This window comes from Lepidochelys kempii, chromosome 6 (assembly GCF_965140285.1).
Source record: "Lepidochelys kempii isolate rLepKem1 chromosome 6, rLepKem1.hap1, whole genome shotgun sequence".
In the NCBI taxonomy this organism is placed as follows: domain Eukaryota; kingdom Metazoa; phylum Chordata; order Testudines; family Cheloniidae; genus Lepidochelys; species Lepidochelys kempii.
The window spans coordinates 95198289-95217309 of record NC_136385.1 but is presented as its reverse complement, the minus strand read 5'-3'; the positions used below and the strand labels follow the sequence as shown (position 1 = coordinate 95217309).

General features: G+C 42.5%; 1 protein-coding gene across 8 annotated transcripts in view; it reads right to left on the bottom strand.

The window, feature by feature from the left end:
- NRXN3 (neurexin 3) overlaps positions 1-19021 on the bottom strand; it is a 1346778-nt gene that overhangs the window by 41975 nt on the left and 1285782 nt on the right. For 5 of the 8 annotated variants that reach the window (XM_073349317.1, XM_073349319.1, XM_073349321.1 and 2 more), the window contains one exon: positions 11909-11984. In XM_073349317.1, the coding sequence (XP_073205418.1) occupies positions 11909-11984 (76 nt within the window). Of the gene's footprint in view, positions 1-11899; positions 11985-19021 lie in introns of all 8 variants that reach the window. The other 3 variants (XM_073349326.2, XM_073349320.1, XM_073349324.1) reach the window with 1 other exon arrangement.

The window sequence follows — 19021 nt, the reverse complement described above, 5'->3', positions numbered from 1 at the left end:
ACCATTGTTTCAACAAGAAACCATAGCAACTAATAGCAACAGCAGGCCTTGGCTATTCATAATTCAATCATGATAATAAGGCTTAGAACTAATACACTAATCATTATAACACTTTGTACTAGTTAATAATACTATCACTCTGTTATATAGTAACTTTCATCTGCGTAGCCAAGATCATTTAAAATGATTAATCAATTAAGTCTCAGCTGCCCCCCACCCAAGGTTATGTAGCTAAGTATTATTTCCTTTCCCACACTTTACAGATGGATGAAGTGAAGCATATAATGGGAAGGTCACAGAGTGAATCAGTGTCAGAGCTCAGAAAAGAACTCTGGAATCTAGACTCCTGATCGTCTGCTCTAACAACTACACAACACTCTGCTGGCCAATGAAGTATGTCACAACTTGTCCAAGCTAGCAATGTCTGCTCCCGGAGAGACAATGAAAGCAGAAACTGAAACAACATTTCAAGTATTAGTAAACCATTTATGGTCTTATCTAGGATAAAATGGAACAGAACAGGATATTATATTGCACTTCTTATGCCCCCGTTATCTTCAACAACTTTACAAACCAGAGAGCTAAACGTGACTCTGCAATGACTGTATAAGGCAAACTCAGCAGTCACTCTGCAGTCTGCAGCAACATTTCATGCCCAGCCTTGGATTTATTGTCATGAATTTATAACGTATGCTGCAACACCGTGGCCCCTCAGAACTTCATGATGCAGCAGGAGTAAACCTCAGATCTTTCTGCTCTAAAAGCACCTTCACCTTGAGGCTCTCCTTTGCTGTTAGCAGTACAGGACCTCTGATGCCCAGATGAGCAACCCTAATTCCATCCAATAGAGGGTAATACAATACCTTTGTTCATTGTAAGCAATTGGTTTAATTAAATAACACCTAACAAACTACTGCAACTAAATGGAAGGTCTTCAGATTTACTAAGAGTTACTCTATGTGAAAATTTAATTTGTGGAGATTTAAAAGCTAAACCTAATAAGGTTTAAAATTAATATATTGTTATTATTTTTCCAGATTTGATAATGCTCAATTAAATGTTCCAGATCAAACAACTTCCTTTTTTCTTCTTGATTAAGTCACGATAGGACTCTTGGTATTTATGGCAGAAAAAAAAGGTTATTAAGTCTGGAGTCCTGTGCAAATATGACAACAAAAACAATATATTGGCCAGTATCAACTAAACTAAACTCTTGAGATGTTAAGATGTCCTACCACCATCCTCCTTTGGCAAACCCCAGACTAAGCAGATAATAGGCACTCCTCAGGTCAGTAAACCTGGTTTCTATTTGGATCAATTTGGTATAAGCACGACTAGCTCAGAAATAAATACTTGAAGGCCCTGAAATAAAGAAGTGAAGACAATCCTGGGACCTTAACATTCCACCTGCCCTGTAAAGTGAATTCCATCTCTTCCTGTAGGATAGCCGGGATTTTAGACTTCATAGCTAAATGTGCGCATGAAAATGTGTCATGAGGGTTCTTGCATACCAACTGCAAGAGATATTGGCTCTGTTCTGTGCATCATTCCCCCATTGATATGAGATGAATTCACTGAATCCACAAAATGAAAAGGAGCACTTGTGGCACCTTAGAGACTAACAAATCTATTTGAGCATAACCTTTCCACAAGTCCACCTTTTCTTTTTGCGGATACAGACTAACACGGCTGCTATTCTGAAACCTGTCACTGAATCCAATGGCTGCAGCCTAATCCATTGAAGCCTTAGACAATGATGGACAAAGATGGGTTTTTAAGTCCAAAAGGCACTGATCACGTACAGTCAATAGTGCTGTCTATTGTCTAGCCCAGTTCATAAGTGCAGGATACCTACAAAATGAAAGTCAGCTCAGATCTGCTGAACATTGGAGATGGGGCCAAGCTGCAAAATTCACACCCAGATCCAATCATCCCAAAGTTCTGCGTTGTTCAGATTTGGGGTTTTGGTTTGGGCCCATCTCTACTTAGCACACATCCTCAGACTCAGCCAGAGTTGCTCCTTAGCATCTCACTTGGTCGAGGTACTGCTTACTGATTCCACTATGATCAGCCAGAGTTAGCTCTGGCCATCAAAAGTAGAATTCTGCTAACTGGTTATGTCCAGCTAAAGTATTTGGGCACCAATTGGTAGACACAGCAAAGAGCAAGCAATAGAGCTGGAGAAGCAGAGAATATCAGCTCCTTGCCCCTTTTGCAACAGCTGGAAGTTAGAACCTGACTAAGGTTTGCCCTAAAATCTGGTTAGTGTGACAGGATGAAACTGGCATAGTTGGTTTCCAAATTTATTCTGTTGCTAATAAATGTGTGTCCCAGTCAAATAAATGGCAAAACTTCCATGGAATGCAATGGGAGCAGAAATTGTTTAATCGTACAAGCTAAAAGATTATTTTTCTAACAAACAAGGCTACAAACTCAACCTGGCATCTGAAAACCCAGCTCTGCTCTTTCTGCCCGTATGTCACCCCAGCAATAAAGATTCTGAAGTTGGAATTTAGCTGACAATGTTCTGCTGATCTGTAAGGCAGAACAGACTCCAGCTAACGCTCCCAGAAGATCCTCAGGAGCTAACAAGAGCAAAACAGTTCAGTCTTGGTGGCAGTAAAAAGGGCAGACACGACTCAATATACAGGGAACTGTTCTGTGGAGTGAAGAGGCACTGTTCTTATGGAGTCCCTTTCCAGACTACAACTGCATTGTAAATTTTAGAAAAAAATCCATACATCAATACATGAAATTGCTTTGGCAGAGTGCCACATTTTTTTTCAGCAGTGCCAAAAAGGCCCCTCTAAATTTAACATATAGCCTCAATTGCATGTAGCTTTTCCCAGAGACTAAGCTAGCTGTGCATAGACACAGTATGGCTTTGCTGTGTAAGGTGTTGGCATATGGAAATGCTGTTCTTGTACAAAGAAGTCACTTTAATGTTAGGTCAGTAAAGCAGTTCTAAGTGAAATGAAAACAACAAGGGTTGGCAAGTACTTTCCAGCTGCAAAATTTGTCTCCATTGACAGGTTATAAAGGCACCTTATGATTTCCATACTGCAATCCTGGCATCAGAATATCAGGAAAAGCTTTTTGCCCCTTTGTGAAGTTTCCTCTAGTGAAGGTTAAAAGGGAAGGCGGAGGACGCGGGGGGTGGGGGAGTGAGAGGGTGCGAGGGATTCAAACAACATCTAACGAACAGAGAACAGAATCACATAACAACACCTGAACAATGGACTCCAAGACACACTGACAAGACAGATGGACACAGACAAGACACAAGATCGCTACCAAGATTTTAAAAAAATAGGAAAAAAACCCCCTAAAAATAAATAAATATAACATTGAGACTGCAGAGGCAGCCACTGGTATTGGTACAACTCATCCAAAAAGAGTAAATAATAATTCAACTAAAAATAAAAGTTAAAAATAATCTCCCAAATCATGCACTACAGACTTGCTGGGTTAGCCTGACTGCATAGCTCTGATGAAACACAAAATGGCGTCATCACAGCTCATGCACAGATTAATGAAGGCCATGGTTAGTTAATCAGCTAAAACTACAGCATGCCACAAAAATGATCTTACACTGACCCAGAAATAAAGATACAACAGATATTCTGCACTTGCAATAAAATTCTTTTTATGCCATCTGCAGTTTGTAGGGATTTTATTGTTGGAAGGGTTTTTTTTTTTTTGCCTTGTTTTTTGTCTTTTGTGGGGGAAGAAGAAACAGTTCTTGCTTTTTTTTTAATGAAAAGAAATGTAAAAAGGGGGAGGTGACAAGAGAGGGTCTGTGCAGAAGCAAAAAAAGGAAGGAAATAAAAGGGAGAATAAAAAGAAAGGCATGCGGGGGGTGAGAATCTTCATTCTTTTGCACACAACTTTCTTGGGATGTCTTTTTTAATCTGGAAGTTTGAATTTTTAGGATGGCAAGAAAAGATTTTGTTGCCTTTGTTGGATTGCAGAGCTATCTCTCTCTCTCGCAAGTTGATTTAATCATTATTTTGTTGGAATTACTCCAAAAATACAAACCAAAAATTACAACAACTTTAAAAATTAAAAAAATAGCAATATGGCATCATCATGATTAAAAAAAATAAAATAAAATAAAGGTAACTAAAATATCAATCACCAAAAATTCATGCGGCACAAGATGAGGCGAAACGACAGAAAATGTTCTTCAAATATATACAACGTATATATCTATCTATATATACATGGAGCCTTATGTGTATATATTGATGGATATAGCTGTATAATTTTTTATTCTCTCTGCCCCATTCCTCCCCAAGGCTAACTGGCAGATGAAACTATTCCTTGAAAAACGAACAAATAAATAAATAAATAAATAAAAGGAAAATAGGGGGAAAAAACCCTCCAAAGAAAAAGAAAAAAACATGCTTTATTCACCAAGAATTAACAGTATCATGCATCTGTCCATATCAGTGGATGCTGGGGTTAGATGAGGGCATGAATTTCTGTGTAAACATGTGATTGGATGATAGGGACTATTGCAGATATTGGTCTCACATTACTTTAGTATATATACATATGTATATATATACTGTATACAGTGTATATATAGATCTAAACTATATAAACTCGAGGGGGTGTTTGGGGCTTATATAGAAGGATCAACCCCCTGAAAACCAAAGCCAAAATAAAAATATAACATAAAAAGGAGGGTGGGAAAAAAACCCAGAAGGCTCTGCATAAGTGATCAGTAAAACTTGTTCTTTTGTTTTGGCCATAAAAAACATCTGTAGCCAGAAAGTTCCATCAAGCAGCCATTGTCATTACAAATGTCACCTCATGTAATTCTGCCCCACAAGGATAGTCCTCATTTCAGACCCACGCACCTGGGACTCAGTCCTGTATTTTCTCGGTGCCCCAAGCCAGTGGGAGGGTTGATGGAGGTAAAAGTCAAGGTCTTAGTATCATTTCACTCTGGCTGTTGTGAATGACTAACCGTGGAAATGTAGCCTCTGGAAGATGAGGTGGATTGTATTTGTGCTTGAGAAATGATGCCTGTGTCAGGATTTACATCGGGCCCTTCTGTTCCCCTTGTCTCTCTCTCACTTTAGGTCCTTTGCGTTCTGTGTGGCTGAGGAGTTGAGAGCTATGCTGCACAATTTGAGCCCAAAGTATCCCCTTTGTGAGTGTCACACTAAAGGCAGTGTGTACCATTCACACACATTTAAGGGCAGAATGTGAGCCCCAGAGACAGAAACAGGGTAACATTCATTTTGCCTGATGCGGGATCTCTGGTCAGAGGATTTGACATTGAGGGGTGAGCAGCAGAACATGTCTCACAGAGTTCCTGCTGGAGATGGGTGTGATGGAAGACAGCTTTCAAATCCACTGGGTGCTCCATAGAAGCCCAGTGGTGCTAGCTGAAGGAGGGTTGCGCTGAATCAGCATTTCCCCTGATTTTCCTACCCATGATTCCTTCCACCCAGCACTGTGCTTTTCCTGCTGGCTACTTGCCTGCAGATCCCTAGTGGAAGAGACAGTGTGCCCTGCCCTGCTGCTTTCTGCAGCTAAAGCCTGTGTCCTTGGCAGACTTTCCACTGTGGAGCCCTAGCACTCAGGGTTACGTTGACAGAAAATGGAAACCCATGGATTAGTCTGGCGCATAAAGTAGAATAGTGTGTTCACAGTTGCATGTATACTAGCTTCTGTATATATAGATATATGTGCCTACCGTGTAGGTGTGTATATTTGTCACACACACATAGGTAAATGCAGTCGATGTTTTCATGTTTCAGGGCATGAATTACAGGTCTTTGGGTTTCTGCTGAAGGTTTGGCACATTGACTCCCTCCTGGGAAAAGCCTTCTGGTTTGATTTGCTAGAGTCAGCCTCAGGTTAAGTTTTTTGGATGAATGAAATACACCAAATAAATTCCTCTTGAAAAAGGCTGGGAAAGTCAGTCAGGCTAGTAAAAACTAGAAGCCTGCAACCAAAGCAGTTAGAAACCCACTGTCTGTGTGAACCCAGGGGGCCTGGGAGGTTTACCTCATAGCTGCGGATCATTCCTAGAGGTTATGTTACAGGATCTCGGTTTACTGGCAAGTGTTTGGGTATTGTTGTTTTGACTAATACCATAAGTGTGCTGGGCTGCAATTCCAACTCACTGCCCAATTATATGCATTTAATCTGAGTCAGTCCCAAAGGGTTATAAGGACAAACTTGACGGATGAAAGGGTAATGGTGCTGAGTTACAACAGCAGCTGTTAAGAAAAGAGAACCATGATTTTCAGGACACTGGAGGCTGTGTTAAAGGCAGATGAAATTTACTCCTCATTTTGCTGAGGGCTTATAGCTCAGACACACAAATACCCTCCAGGTTCAAACTTTGCACAGAATAGCTTTAAAAATCTTCCACCCACTGATTGTAGATGCATGATCAGAACAGCACAGTGGCTGCCTCTTTCTCTAATATGCCGTGTCAACACACTGGACCCAACTTTGGGGGTGTGAGAAATCTGAACCAAAATCTGGAACTGAATTGCACAAATGACTTCTACCTCTAGAATGGGCCAAACCAACACCTTTGGCCTGAGTACCCCAGACTTTGGGAGTATTTGAAATCCAGATCCAGATATAAATATGGTATCTTGGGCACACTTAGAGAATTGATTATAACAAGCAATTCAGCACTAATGCAGAGGAGGGAAATCTCTCCATTTTGGGTGACTTTCTCCCCAGCACCCTATGTGCCATTTAAGTCCTACTTTACCCCTGTATTAGGGTTTTAAGTGGCATATATGAGGTATTTAGGGCCTTCTGCACGAAGATGAATGTCAAACTTTCTTATCTTTAGACCATCAACCACTTTTCTGTTATTACTTTTCAAAGGGATTGTTATTAGACTCATTTATAGTGCTACCACTGCTTTTTAGGTACACTTCCATAGGTATGTGTGGTTACATGACAGATGGACCCAAGCTTGATCAGAGCCAGGACAGGAATGTCAGGGAGAGAATCTGGGGTATAAACAGGGAGCTCAACTGACATGCAGGTTGCAGGCTCCTAGCAGCAGTAAGTTTGCCTGTAGAAGTGCAAGTTGCCTGCCATCCCTGCTGTGCTGGGAGATGGCCAGCACAGCCCCTATACAAAAAAGAGCTGGAGAAGCAAGTTTCGTTTTTATACATCTTTTACTTTTATCGAAGTGGGCTAGAGGTATTTGGATCCAGAGTAGCTGTATGTTGAGGTTCAAGGTTTGGATTCAATGCAGAATTAGGCCTTGGGTTCAATGGTGCTGACATCTCACAAGTAGGTCTCATGACATTTTTGACCTCAAAGAGATGCAAATCTCATGATTTTCTGCCATCTTTAAACACATTCAAACCAGAATCTGAAAATGGTCTCCTCTGGGTGTTGGATTGGACCCAGAAAAAAAACCATAGGAATATATTTGGCTCTGGGGATTGGAGTCTGACTCACATGAAATCTGAAACGCTTTGAATTGAAGGAGGAGACTCTCTCCTGACCTTGACTCATTGTGCTTGTGTATTGCACAATGACCTTACTCTGGTATGCATCACATCTCACAGCTGCAGTAGGGTAACCATTTGTGTTTGGTAATGGATAGGTTACTGGATCATAGCTCTGGGTGTGAAGCAAAGCCACGTCCTGACATCTGGAACAAGCTCAGGGGCTTTAAAGGTTACCCATTATCAGAGGAACATGATGGGGCCTGAATTGGGTCTGTCTTTTAATTTCCCATTTGTTGCAGAACTGAAAAGAAAAGCCACAGGGTAGTGTAAAATACACTGACCTGCCAGCAGAACAGGAGGAAGCAACTTTAAATGAGTTTGATTAAAAACACAAGTAAAACCATCTGGTTCTTTCTCTCTCTGGGGTATCTGCTAAAGGAAGAGATCCTTGCAAATGGCCAAATCGTGCCCTGGCTGGTGAAGCAAGAGGGTACTGAGACACGTCCAATGCACCCTCCACCACAGGGGTCTGCTGACCAGAACAGGATGGTTCAAGGGACCCATGTACTTTTCTGCTGATTTCAGAAATATCAAAAGGACCATTCTACTTCCTTTGAAATTGGGGGATGGGGTGGGTTCTGACACTGAGGGTATATCTACACTAGAAACGTTATTGCGGCACATCTGCACCACTGTAGTGCAGACACTTACTACAGCATCAGAAGTGGTTCTTCCATCACTGTAGTAAATCCATCTCTCCAGGAGGTGGTATCTAGGTCAACAGCATAAATCTTCCATTGACCTAGAAGTGTCTACAACAGGACTTTGGTCAGCCTAATTACAGTAACTCCTCATTTAACGTTGTAGTTATGCTCCTGAAAAATGCAACTTTAAGTGAAACGATGTTAAACGAATCCAATTTTCCCATAGGATTTAATGTAAATGCGGGGGGTTAGGTTCCAAGGCAAAAAATTTGGGGCAGACAAAAGGCATTATATATTGTCCAATACTGTACTGTGGTTGGGAAGTGCCCCTGGCTTACCCCACACAGGCACAGCCCACTGCAGGCAAGGACACTAGGAAGCACCTTCGCAGCAGCAGTGGCAGCTTACCCGGAGAAGAACAGGCGCCAACTTTGCCAGGGGATGCTCTAGGCCTGCCCCTTCCTGTCCCCACTCCACTCTAGGCTCACCTCCTCTCACCCTCACTCCACCTCCTCTCCAGAGCATGCTGCATCCCCGCTCCCTCCTTCCCCCCTCCCGAAATTCCTAAGTGCCACCAAACAGCTGTTTGGCGGTGCTTAGGACTTTCTGGGAGCGAGGGGGAGGAGCGGAGATGTGGCACTTCCCCCTTCCTCCCAGCGCTTCCCTGCTGCCAAACAGCTGTTTGGCAGCGCTTAGGATTTTCTGGAAGGGAGGGGAAGGAGTGGAGACTCAGTACTTCCCCTCTCCTCCCCTCCCTCCCAGAAAGTCCTAAGCGCAGCCAAACAGCTGTTTGGCAGTGGGGGAAGCACTGGGAGGGAGGGGGAGGAGGCGGAGAAGAGGAACTTGTGCAATGCTCCCTTGTAAAGTCACTGCTCTTCCACAAAAACTTACAAGCAGTGGACAGAGCAGGCAGCCAAACGATGTTACAAGGGAGCATTGCACAACTTTTGACGAGCATGTTCCCTAATTGAGCAGTGACGTAACTTTGAAACAACGTTAAGCAGGAGGACGTTAAGTGAGGAGTTACTGTACATTGCACAGAAAATGAAATTTTTCGCAGCCCTGAGTGATGTAGTTAAGCTGAGCTAACTTTGTAGTGTAGACAGAAGATATCTAATTGAGGAGTAAAGTAAGCCCCAGCTAGCACTTGTCCACAGCAACATACTTGCTATCCAGTGGAGGAGTGACCATAGGTCTTCAGATCATAACTCTGTGTGTGGGAGGATCTGGTATATTAGCCATCCACCTCTCCTTGCACTGTGACTGATATAGCCCTGCTGCTTCTCCCTCTACTGACTTTGCACACTAGTGCTGCTGAGAGGATTTAATCCCAAGTGCATAAGTGAGCATCCACAGCAAAGATCACTTGGCCAGTGGGCCAGTCAACTCCTCCACTCAGTACCAGTGTAAATCCTGAGGCACTCTACTGACGTCAGTGTATCACCTTACCCTCTCAATGAGGCACTAGGGAGGGGTAATCCCCATTGTATATATGAGGCACAGAGACGTTTTGGGACCAAATTTTCAAAAGTGCCGAAGTCACTTATACTTTCAATGGGACTTCGGCTCCTACAGGCCAGATTTTCAAAGGTATTTAGGGCACCTAGTGGAATATTCCAAAATATTAGTGCAATGGCTTCTTCCTATTTTAGAAGCCTGCTCCTCCAGGCTTGACTCATTCACTGATGTTACATTCTCAGATGAATGTACCATCACAGAATGTACCATTCTGTACCATCACAATTCATCACCATGAAAAGAGCTGTGACACAGACTGGATGTTTTTTCTAAGAGATCTGCTCTAGGAATTATTTTGGGGAAGCCTGTGTTATAACGGAGATCAGACTAGATGATCACAATAGTCACTTTTGGCTTTTGAATCTATAAATCAATGACTCTATTGCATTGCAGGGAATGGACAAGAGGAGCAGGCTGATAAAAATCAGAAAATACTTCCATTTTGACAGTCAAAGAAAAAATGAAAGTTTATTGAGATCTTTGAAGATTAGTAGGGGTCTTTAAATGGACGAACCAATAGTTTCTGTTTCTTCAGTCCTTTGTGCATGGCACTAAATTCCATGGCCTTGTCTTAATAAGGCGCCACTGTGCTGATTCCCAGTGACTCACTGCTGCCTGTCTCTATGGTAGGTCTTACTGTGCCACTTGTACCCACCTCTGAGTCAGCTGTTTACATGCTAACCTAGTCTCATGATTGCCAGGCTGGGATGTAGGACAGCCTTAACTCCACTGTGGATTACAGAAAATATGCTGAATGCCAGGCAGTGGAGCACTGCCAAGTACAGCTGAGCCTGGTTACGTAACCCCAGCTGCATGAAAATGTTGGAGGAAAAGTTTTCAACTACCTGCCTGGCTAAGTGCATAGACCTTTATATTGATCTGGTAGAAGGGATAGAGGGGAGAGGCTCTACCATTTGCTTGCATCTGCCTGAGTGTCACTGCCTTCCCTAGTGGTTCCACTGTGGAATTTCCCAGCTACAGTCCAAAGCCATGTTAGTTATTGCATGACCAAGTTCTACCAAAAAAACAAACAAACAAAAAAAAAACCCACAACAACCAAAAAACGCAGGCTGCCTATGAAAGGTGGAAAAGAAATATGAAAGCACTAGCTTTGGGTGACTTTTATTATTATGACTATATTAATCTGAAAGCTTCAGGAAACTATGAACAGAACATTTTATGGGGGCTTTTTAGCAAAAAGAAAAATAACCCCAAACAAATAATAAACCAAAGCAAAAACAAAACAAAAACAAAAATTAAACAAACTATTTATGTGTTTCACCTTTAATGATGTAAGAGTCTAACCAAACTCCATTTTTTAATGTACACAGAAATTCGATGATATCTGTTCTCTATTATATAAATGCTTAACTCATGGCAAGCCTCAAAAAGACGACTTGAAAAAGTCTGTAAGAAATAAAACAGACTGCAGTTGCCTGCTGGATATCACATCATATATATCTCACCAGAAAGTAAAGCCATCAAACCATCAAAATGTATCTGGGTCTAAAGGGAGGAGTCAAATCATTTTCAAATGGCTACACTTCTGTTGACTCTTAATGGATACATTTTGAAGCATCATTACAGGTAACATGGCACAACTTAATACTAATTTTGCATTTACTGTGATACTCCCCAAGTTCTCTAGGCACACAGAGAACAAAACTAGTATGAATATAGTACCATGTTAACTGCATTCAGAATCCCATGGACAAATATATTTTTGCAGCATATCCTCAGAATAACGATTAATGAGGATTAAATAGTATTGACCATTCTTTATTGCTCCACTCTCTTCTCTCTCTTTCGCCCCTCAGTCCGTCCACCTTTAATATATGCTTTGGACCACATCAATTTCTTCCTCTCCACCTGAGCAGCACAATGGCTGCTACAAATACGTAGCACAACTGTTAACTATTAATTAATTAATTAGGGGCTGGTTCCAGGAAGTTTGGCTTCCTGTGAAAACAGCTTTCCATTAACTGAGAGGTTATTACGTCTCTGTCTTTTGTTATTGCCAACTCCATGGGATCTGATGCTTGGCTGTATAAATTTGTATTTTATATACTATATATGTATATGTATATTACATATACACATATAGCTATATATATGTATAAATTCACACACACACAAGCGCACACACACACACACACACACATATATATATATATGTGTATGTATTGTTTTTTGCAAATGAAATAAGAAAGCAAGCAAAACAAGACTGACCTGACTTACCTGTACTCGGCTCACATTCAATGAGGTCTTCGTCATCGCTGGAACATTCAGCGGATGAAACAATGTCATCAGTGGTCTAGCACGTGAAGGAAGGGATCAAAGAAGAGGGAAAAAAAGAAAAAAAGTGATAAGGCATTTCCTACCAAAAAGATTGTAACAGAGGCAGTTAACATTCCTGGGAAAATATTTTCAATTGCATCTTTTTAAAATGCTTGAGTTCTGTTCAACATTCCAGACATGTCTAGGTATTGTACACCTTCCATAATGTTGGTTTCCATTATACCAGGTAAAATTATTCCACTGTGCTGCTGAATATTTCAGGTATGTACAGATACAGTGTCCCCGCTATGCTGTTTAATATACCAAGTTGAACCTGTTGTGCTACTGAACAGACTAGGTACACCCACGTAAAACACGTGCTGGGCGTGCAAATGGTCCAGATACAGCCAAAGTATGTCCAGTTAGAGCACATCTGGTGTTCTGCTGAAATACCACATAGGTCCATTCTGCAGCTGAGCATACTAGGGACTTTGAGGTTGAATGCAGTTACTGTACAGCTAAACATACTAGATGCAGTCAAATAACAGACACCTCCTGTGCAGCCAAATGTATCAGTTGCCCCCAGAGAACAAGCACGCTGTGTTGCTAAGCCCATCATTTGCACTCAGGCTGAGGGCACCTGCTGCTCTGCTAATCACTCCAGGTAGAATGCACCTGCTGCACTGGGAAACATTCCAGATATACCCAGACAGAGCACAACTGCTGCACTGCTAAGTAATGCAGGCACAATTCTTCTGTGCCGCTGACCATTCCAGATAAGTCCACATAGTGCAAAGTACAGTTTGGTCTGCTAACTGTAGAGAGATAGAGTCGAATGTTAATGGACCGGCAGCAGTACAGAAGGTGGGAAGGAAGATCTGGCACTGAAAGGCTTACGGCAAACTAAGAATATCCCTGGCCTTTGTGAGTTTCAGTATGTTACTTGCAGTTTCCAGCTGGTAATTTTGTTGTTGTTGTTGCTGGTCTAAATAATGAGCAGCATGTACTGCAGTGTGTTAGGGAGAAGTGTAATGGCTTCTCTCCCCAGCAGCAACTCCTTCATGTAATTGCTGTAATTAGTTGAATTAGTAATGTGGACCATTAGGGAGATTTTGTGGCAGCCTCCGGACACAGGTTATAATGTTCCTGCACATAGTAGAAAATTATCCTACCCTCAGCAGCATCAGCTCAACCTAAGTCTGCCACTGAAACAGTCTCTCTTTCCTGTTCCTTCCTGGCATGGTGCAGAAAGCCGCAGATCAGACACAGCCATGGGATCAGTGCAAGGACTCATGGAAGATCCATGTAAGAACTGTCCTTGCTGGGGCTGGCACAAGCTGCTACTTAACTCATAGACATTCAGGAGGAGTGTAATTTTCCTCAGTACCTTGTACTTAGGTTCCCAGGAGAGGTGTATTCATCCTGGGGACTTCAGGTCACTACAAATACACAACTCCTCATTCCACCAAAGGACTCTCCATCTTCCTCAAAAGGAGCACTCCCTTACCTTCCGAGCCCCCATATGACTATCTCAAAGGGCTCTTTCTCAAGAGGGCAGCCAGCCCCAGGCTCCTTACACAATTGTTCTTTAGCACAGAGCTGTCCTGGATTTGTGCCAGGAAACCTTGCCCCGACACTGGCCTCTGATGTGGGCACATGCCACTCTCCCTTTCTGCTTCTTGAGCTGAGAGACGGTGTGGGAGCCAGTAGGGGAGGTGAGGCAGGGAAGCCCTGATCTAATCTCTCCTCCTTTTGGCTGCAGAGTCTCTCTCCACCCCAGAACACCCAAACACTAGTCACTAGCCACTCACAGGTTGCATCCATTGGTCATTTTCCTAAGGGTTACACTCATCTAGTAGGGTTTTTGCTGGAGAATCCAAGTACTAGCTGAACACTGCTCGTCTTCCTGTTTGGTATATTAAGAAGTTAGTCAGTATATTCAGTTAGAACATACCTGAGGTACTGCTGAATGTATCAGGCACTTCTTCACACAAAGCTCTTTATGAGCTGCTGAACAAAACAAGTACTTCAAAATAGGTCACACCTGCTGTGGTGTTGAAGGTACCAGGTCCAACCTAACATTTCTCTGATTTCGGTGAGTTACGGTGGGCCTTGGAATATGACTAGGAGTAAGGGGGTGAAATTAAGATGTAGAAAAATAAAATCGGAATATCTATGAGGCTCACATAGAAAATAACCCATGGATAGTACTGGAAGTCTTATCACATGAATCACTTAATCTTGGACTCGACAGACAGAGGACTAGGAAACATTTGGAGGGCACAATCCTGCAGTGGCCCATCGGGAATGGATTACATGGGACCTATGCCTTGGAAGAGCAGCTAGTTAAACAGGCATCAGACCACCTAGTCTATATATTGTGTTATTTTTGACTATGCAAATGGCCTTCTTAGGAGCCAGGCTGAGGAAAAAACAGTCTACTTACAACCTTTTTGCTCTGGACTTCAAGAATGTCACATGTGGTTCAGGAGGTAGAAGAATGTAAGGAACTTCAAGTATCATGTTCAAAGAGATCTTGCTGGCTTTGGTACCAAGGTTCTTTCTTTGGCTGAACTGACATCTTCGTAGGGGTAGACGTTTTGTTGAAATGCTAAGGCTGATTTCTCACTTTAAATGAATTGGCTAGAATGCCTGTCTGTTCAGCACAGGGTGGGCAGAGGAGAGACGTGCAAGACGTATGTTCGGTACCTATAACCTCCTTCCTACCAGATATATTTTAAGAAGCATCATTCATCCAAAAGGATACCAAACCACTTTATAAACAATACATATAGGAAGCATATTTCCCAACAGTGAAATGCAGCTGCCTCTGGAATGAAACATGTTAACTATTAAACTACAAAACTACAAAATAACAAGTGAAGAGTACTGAACTGAAAATGCTGGGATGGCATGTAATTAACCACACTGAAATCTGGACACCACAGACACCCTTACCACTTGCAAGAAGTACCATAGGATCTTTCTAAGTTTTATATTTAGAAGAAAGAGGACACTTCCAGAAGTGCTAGAGGTCCATGCTGGGATACTGGATTGATAAGGACTCTGAGGGAATTGCATGACCTGCTGGATCACCAACAGCTCTTGTAGAAATTGAGCTTTCTTTGTTAGATTAGAGGACTTGGCAAGTTCAGAGCCAGGATGCTATGGCTAAAAACCTTTGAGAGGAGGCAGAAATGGATTGGTTGCAGTAGGATATAAGCATGACAATTACAATATGCTGCTTTTTTGTTGATCCTTTATATATCATATGATGACTTTGGATGATACAAGCTTGGAATCAAATCCAACAGCAATGCCAATCTGAGTCAAGTGTGTTCCTGGAAAATAAGGAGCTCACTTGGAACATCTGCTTTCTCCTCTTGCTGGCACCATCTCCTGCAGAAGCTGGCAGATGCAGAACTTTGAAGTAGGACACTAGCTGTGAGCAAGAAAGAGCTGCGCAGGCAGTTGGGCTGACACCTTTTCATCTTTCAGCTCCCTCTCCCTCCTACAAGTCAGCTCAAGGCCTGAGCATCGCATATACTGCACAGACTACATATGTACATCCCCTAGATAAATGGTTTAAAGGGAAAAGGCTTATACAATTCTGATGCTTAACTGAATTCTAATGATTTACTGCAAGTGGCTTTCCTCTGTCACCCCGCCACCTTCCCAATTCTAAATACTGTGTTTTAAGGTTATCTTTTTTAAAATCTGTAAGCAAATCTGGAGGCCTTGAGAAAGGGGCCTGCTAGAGTGGACAAGAATCAGGCAAAATGCTAGCAGATGGCGCCCAATTCTACACCTAACAATCCTGCCGGTCCTGACCTGCAGCACGTCTTGCTATTCCAGGACTGCTCTCCAACACAGCTTTACCAACACACCTCAGTTGTGACCAGCTAACTCACCCTGCACCCTAACTGCAGCTGCTGATAATGCCAGATTATGTAATAGCTTTGTATGTACAAAAATTAGGATTAGAAAGAAAGGCCACCAAAGCTAGTATAATTTTTTGACCAAAGCCAAGATCGCTAGAAACAACAGGAAGGACTAATTCAGTAAGCCATCTTGCCACCTACCATCCTGTATTATTTTTCCCCAAGACATGCCTTATCCTTCCATCGCTATTTGTTTTCCCAATGCCCACACATGTTGGCTTTCCATGCACTTCCTTCAGTTCACATACCCAACATATGAATCATACTAGGTAGTATTTCAATGAGGAGGAGCAGAAAACTAGAGCAAATGAGCCCCTTAGGAGACCAGAAAGCCTTGTGGCTGGAATCTGTCACTTTCAAGACCATCTCATGAGACCAACATGACCTGCAAAGGGTGATGCAGCTTCACAAGACAGCATGGTCTAATGGAAAATAAGCATGGGCCTTGTCAACGTTCCTTCCCCACTCTGAACTCTAGAGTACAGATGTGGGGACCTGCATGAAAGACCCCCTAAGCTTATTCTTACCAGCTTAGGTTAAAAACTTCCCCAAGTACAAACTTTGCCTTGTCCTTGAACCGTATGCTGCCATCACCAAGCGTCTTACACAAAGACCAGGGGAAGAGCCTACTTGGAGACGTCTTCCCCCAAGCCCTACACCCCCTTTCCTGGGGAAGGCTTGATAAGAATCCTCACCATTTGTACAGGTGAACACAGCCCCAAACCCTTGGATCTTAAGAACAATGAAAAATCAATCAGGTTCTTAAAAGAAGAATTTTCATTAAAGAAAAGGTAAAAGAATCACTTCTGTAAAATCAGGATGGTAAATACCTTACAGGGTAATCAGATTCAAAACAGAGAATCCCTCTGGGCAAAACCTTAAGTTACAAAAAGACACAAAAGCAGGAATATACATTCCATTCAGCACAGCTTATTTTACCAGCCATTAAACAAAAGGAAATTTAACGCATTTCTAGCTAGATTACTTACTAACTAACAGAGGTTGTGAGGCTGCATTCCTGATCTGTTCCTGGCAAAAGCATCACACAGACAGACAGACCCTTTGTTCCCCCCCCCGCTCCAGATTTGAAAGTATCTTGTCCTCTCATTGGTCATTTTGGGTCAGGTGCCAGCGAGGTTATCTTAGCTTCTTAACCCTTTACAGGTGAAAGGGTTTTGCCTCTGGCCAGGGGGGATTTTATAGCACTGTATACTGAAAGGTTTCAGAGTAGCAGCCGTGTTAGTCTGTATCCGCAAAAAGAAAAGGAGTACTTGTGGCACCTTAGAGACTAACAAATTTATTTGAGCATAAGCTTTCGTGAGCTACAGCTCACTTCATCAGATGCATGCAGTAGAAAATACAGTGGGGAGATTTTATATACGCATACACACTGTAACAAGAGTGATCAGGTAAGGTGAGCTATTACCAGCAAGGGGGCGGGGGTAGGAACCTTTTGTAGTGATAATCAAGGTGGGCCATTTCCAGCAGTTGACAAGAACGTGTGAGGAACTGTGTGTGTGTGGGGGGGGGGAATAAACATGGGGAAACAGTTTTACTTTGTGTAATGACACATCCACTGCCAGTCTTTATTCAAGCCTAAGTTAATTGCGTCCAGTTTGCAAATTAATTCCAATTCAACAGTCTCTTGTTGGAGTCTGTTTTTGAAGTTTTTTTGTTGAAGAATTGCCACTTTTAGATCTGTAATCGAGTGACCAAAGATTGTGTTTTCTGACTGGTGTTTGAATGTCATAATTCTTGATGTCTGATTTGTGCCCATTTATTCTTTTATGTAGAGACTGTCCAGTTTGGCCAATGTACGTGGCAGAGGGACATTGCTGGCATATGATGGCATATATCACATTGGTAGATGTGCAGGTGAACGAGCCTCTGATAGTGTGGCTGATGTGATTAGGCACTGTGATGGTGTCCCCTGAATAGATATGTGGGCACAGTTGGCAACGGGCTTTGTTGCAAGGATAGGTTCCTGGGTTAGTGTTTTTGTTGTGTGGTTGCTGGTGAGTATTTGCTTCAGGTTGGGGGTCTGTCTGTAAGCAAAGACTGGCCTGTCTCCCAAGATCTGTGAGAACGATGGGTTGTCCTTCAGGATAGGTTGTAGATCCTTGATGATGCATTGGAGAGGTTTTAGTTGGGGGCTGAAGGTGATGGCTAGTGGCGTTCTGTTATTTTCTTTGTTGGGCCTGTCCTGTAGTAGATGACTTCTGGGTACTCTTCTGGCTCTGTCAATCTGTTTCTTCACTTCAGCAGGTGGGTATTGTAGTTGTAAGAATGCTTGATAGAGATCTTGTAGGTGTTGTCTCTGTCTGAGGGGTTGGAGCAAATGCGGTTGTATCGTAGAGCTTGGCTGTAGACAATGGATCTTGTGGTGTGGTCTGGATGAAAGCTGGAGGCATGTAGGTAAGCATAGCGATCTGGTATAGGGTGGTGTTTATGTGACCATCGCTTATTAGCACAGTAGTGTCCAGGAAGTGGATCTCTTGTGTGGACTGGTCCAGGCTGAGGTTGATGGTGGGATGGAAATTGTTGAAATCATGGTGGAATTCCTCAAGGGATTCTTTTCCATGGGTCCAGATGATGAAGATGTCATCAGTGTAGTGCAAGTAGAGTAGGGGCATTAGGGGACAAGAGCTGAGGAAGCGTTGTTCTAAGTCAGCCATAAAAATGTTGGCATACTGTGGGGCCATGCGGGTGCCCATAGCAGTGCCGCTGGTACAGAAAGGTGGTTACCCTTCCCTTTATACTTATGACAAGCCTGTTGGTCAGGAACTCCTGAGTTCCGTTATGAGCTTTCCACCAACTGCTTTCATGGCCTTAGTAAAAATAATTTAACCTCTTGATGCATCTCTCCCCATTTGTCAAATGAGGTTGATAATACTCACCTGTCTTCCAGGGGGATTGTGAGGATTAATTAGTTAATGCCTGCCCAGTGTTCTGAAGATGCTAAGTGCTAAGTATTATTATCTACGGGCAACTGCACACTAACCACTTCAGGTATCTAATTACTCCATAAGGGCTTTCTAGTCAAAATGATATGAACAAGGCATCTCCCTACAAAGGGATGTTTTGTGCTTTCATTTGAGAGAGTAATAGAGAGAAAATATTTGCCTGCCCTGTA